This window comes from Ipomoea triloba, chromosome 10 (genome assembly GCF_003576645.1).
Source record: "Ipomoea triloba cultivar NCNSP0323 chromosome 10, ASM357664v1".
In the NCBI taxonomy this organism is placed as follows: Eukaryota; Viridiplantae; Streptophyta; class Magnoliopsida; order Solanales; family Convolvulaceae; genus Ipomoea; species Ipomoea triloba.
In genome coordinates, this window is record NC_044925.1 from 3,185,902 (window position 1) to 3,189,932 (window position 4,031).

Consider the following 4,031-nt stretch of genomic DNA (forward strand, 5'->3'; position numbering starts at 1 on the left):
GGGGGGGGGGGGGGGGGGGGGTCCCTAAATCTTAACCATTCCTTGTATGATACCTAAGCTACTAACTTCTCATGAGTCATGATATTGCATGCTGTAAGCCCTAGATATTGTTAGGATTATTTTATCAACAATTCAACAAACTATGAAACTAGGAAGATTGATGTGACCATTGTTTTTTGTGTAATTAGTAAACATATAAATTTTAGAAAGCAGTATTTAAACTTGTGAACTCAAAATTAATAATTACTCCGTACTAAATTTCACTTTAACCTCTTGAAATAAAATATGTAAATAATGTGTATGTACATATAAATAAACTATAAATAAATTTAAGTATAACTAATGCTCAAATCAAGTAAGTGACTTAATACCCATATATAGTCTAATCGTCATATATAGTAGTCTTGAGTTAGTTTCCGACATAAGCTTTTAGATCTTCATATAAGTGTACATACCGAAACCACCAACTTTGAACAAAATGATCTTGATTAAAAAAATCCACTCAAGTGTAATAACTCGTAAATTGCACTAGAAAGTCTAAGCAACGAGCACCAACAATCAAAAAGGTATTAAAAAAATATTTTACTCATGACTTGGAATACACAAATCATATTTTATGTACTCATCAGCTTAATTTCCCTTAGAAGCATTTTGTGAAGATGTTTGAGACGCATGGATGAGAAGTGAGAATTGAAGTAGGTATATCCATTGAGTTAAATGATGAGAGAAGGTCAAAATAAGTTGATATCATGCTTTTGGTTGTGTGTAGGCTCACATGCCCTAGTAAATAGGCTGACACGATCTGTTTAAGAGTTAAAAACCCTAGTCCCTAGCTACCCATTCTCTTCTCACTTCTCAAACACAGAGTAATAATGAGGGAGTATATATTTTGACACTTGCCATTAAAGTGCATATATATATGGCATGACCATTGGAATGGAAGATGTTGTAACTAATACCTTTCTGTTTCAGTGATGTTGTGCTATAATGAAAAATGATATATACATTCTAAGTTTCTAGGAGGTAAAATTCACGACACTTGAATTGAAGCATGTGCTCACAACTTGTCTTGATTTTATTAAAAGAAAATAAAAATAAAGTAATAAAAATTATAAATTGCATTTTTAAATGATTTAAATTAAAAGACAATTAAGTAAAATAAATAGAAACTAAAATAACAAATCACCAATAACTTAAAGAACAAAAATTGCTTCTTCTTTTTTTCCAAAATAATAATAATAATAATAATGAATTGAAATAAGAAAATTTATCTTAAAGTTGAAGCTAAAATTTAGTTGCATATATAATAATGGGCATCTATCCTTGCATTCATGGCCTGGTTTGTGATTGGATATATCAACTGTTGCCACTTCTGGAAAACTCCAAAGTGTGCAGTGCCACCATTTTTAAGATATGTATGAATAATTTGTGGTGATTAATTCATTGATTGGTTCACCAACAATAAAGATGTTTAGCTAACTATGTCATTTTGTTCAAATCCATCATCATTCTTTCTTCATTAACTCTTCCTTATCTCACTAATTAACAACTTCAAATGCCATTTAGGGCTTTTTGCTTCTTTTTTTTTTAATAAATAATAATGTATAGGCCAATGACCTTGTGGTCAAGTGGCATGTAGTGACTTTGATATTTCAAATGGGAGGTCATTAGATCGAGTCTCAATAGAGGCAGTATTGACTACTTCAATAGGTTGAGAAAATATATGTATGAATAGATATTACAAACCTATGGATAGAAAATCAAGTAAATAATGAGCAGTGTTTTTTCATAAATATTACATTTTTTTTATTTTCAACTGTTAGATCTGCTATCGATTGTTTGGATTTGTTCATAGGTTCTCAATTTCGACATAGTTCTCATAGAATATATATATATATATATAACACTTTCAAATTTCAATTAATCAAAATCCAGAAATCAATCAACCTAATTCTCCAAATTCTTTTTTTGTAATTGTAATCTTATCAATTTATTGCGCTCTGGGTATTTTGTTTTGTTTCCTCTTTTAGAATTGATGTTAACATTAAAGTGGAGAAACATTATATTGATGAGACTTTGAATATAGTACTATAGTAGGCCAGGTCAGCAAAACCCTAGAAGAGATCAACCTTATCTTTCTCAAAAAAGGTTGGCTCAATGCTCATGGCCTGGACTAGTGGACTTATACTATGATGAATTTTCTAAACCGTCGCAGGGGATAGACTATATATATACAGCATAGATGGTGATGTCTTTGGATTCAAATGTATATCTTTTAGGTCAAAGAAGGATGCCCATTACACATATATACCATATGACTTGGTCAAGTAAACTTTAAAATGTGGGCCCAACATTGCTTTCTTTATAATCCCTAAGTTGCATTGTGTTGTGCCTAGCCGCCCCCCCCCCCCCCCCCCCCAATCCCTAAGTTGCATTATTTTGTGCCTAGGATGGAGAAAGTAAATCGTAAAATGTATATTGTTGAGTTAGTGTCGTGTGAAAGCAGAGAAAGTAAATCGTAAAAATGTGTATTGTTTAGTTAGTGTCGAGTGAAAATTTAACGGCCAAATGACGATGACTGCTACACAAGTATAAGGAAATAAAATTACATTTTCGCTACTAGTTTAAACTTTTGGCTTAGAGGTAAACGCTTGATTAACATTTAAGGGCAATAAGTTACTATATGTTGGATTCCAAATGATTAACTAGTACAAGGTCAGAAACTAACCTACAAAACCAACACATACCATTGCCAAAGATCAGCCAAGCACCATTTTGACTCTCATATGATCTTAATAGAGTAAAAGTTGCAAGATAGATTCAGAATCAATGATTATATGAATATTAGTATAGAAAACAAGCTACCATAACAGAAGATAAAAGGTGTAATCATCACCTTACAACCTCTTAGCTTCATATCTCACACAATATATTCAGGGTTAATGATGGCATAATAACTGTTGAATGTATATGGATATTATTAGAGGAAACAAGCTAACATAATAGCAGATAAAAGATGTCATGATCACTTTACTACCTCCAAGGTTCACATCTCATACAATATTAGAGGAAACGAGTTTCCATTACAGCAGATAAAAGGAATCATTATTACTTTACGATCTCTGAGGCTTGAATCTCAGAAAATATAAAGATCCTTGAATTACAAAAGCCCTTGGAACTTTTAGGATTTCTGACAGGACAATCAGCTATAGCAATGAAGATCCTAAATTAAGACTTAAGAGGCATTCTCAACATTTCTTTTTGTGAATGCAGCTTGTTTATGAAAGTTCATAACCTCAAATTTTGATATAAACAAAAACTGAGCATTAAAAAAATCTGGCCAAAAACAAAAAGAAGAGATGAGGGGATTTAGAGATGCATACTAGATAGCCAAATAGTTTGCACCACAATTTTGTTTAACTGAATAGTTTTGCAATTTCTTGTCCATTTGATGGAGATAATTTTGAAAGAATATCATTTACTAGAATAGTTCATGTGACTTTTATTAAAAGTCGTAAGGAAATAGTGCATTTGTAAATATGCATCCAAAAGGAACATAAATCACCAGTTGCACTTTCTCAGCTTTTGCCCCCAATGAGGTCCTCGAATTTCCTTTCCTTCCCGAGCTAGCTTTGTCTGAATTTGGAACTGCAGCTGAGAAGAGTGATTCAAGTTCTGATATATCAAGTTCTGGAGCCCTGATTTACACAATAAATATATTAGTGCATGATATATATAACATATAAAGGTGAATAACAGTTCATACTATGTACATTGCTTACTTGGCTGTTTCAGATTTTTGTGTCTCGGCCCACAAGCTTCCCTGGACTGCTCTGCTTATCTTCAACCAGTGCAATGGTTTCAGTTTCTTTGTCTGACTATTTATACAACTGATGGCACGGGAAAACAGTGCTTTCCCTTTCATACCAGAATGTGATACACTAGTACCTGCCTTTGTCTAAGGGCAATATGAGGCTTCATTGAAGAAGATTATGCCTTTTTTCTGCCTCTCTTGATTTTTTTGGAGAAAC

General features: G+C 32.5%; 1 protein-coding gene across 1 annotated transcript; it reads right to left on the reverse strand.

Annotated features, from left to right (window-relative positions):
- Positions 1 to 3,077: 3,077 nt before the first annotated feature.
- LOC116032678 (formin-like protein 17) lies at positions 3,078 to 4,025 on the reverse strand. The gene is made up of 2 exons (XM_031275366.1): positions 3,783 to 4,025; positions 3,078 to 3,698 (listed from the first exon to the last, which is right to left on the reverse strand). Exons 1-2 carry the CDS (start codon positions 3,923 to 3,925, stop codon positions 3,506 to 3,508), a joined length of 336 nt encoding a protein of 111 aa, XP_031131226.1. The 5' UTR covers positions 3,926 to 4,025; the 3' UTR covers positions 3,078 to 3,505.
- Between the last annotated feature and the right edge of the window lie 6 nt (positions 4,026 to 4,031).

Bases quoted from the DNA above. Each gene is read 5' to 3' on its own strand.
- LOC116032678 (XM_031275366.1), bottom strand. From the start codon at position 3,925: ATGAAAGGGAAAGCACTGTTTTCCCGTGCCATCAGTTGTATAAATAGT. The intron at 3,699-3,782 runs GTAAGCAATGTA...TGTGTAAATCAG, and splicing joins CAAAAATCTGAAACAGCCAA to GGCTCCAGAACTTGATATAT.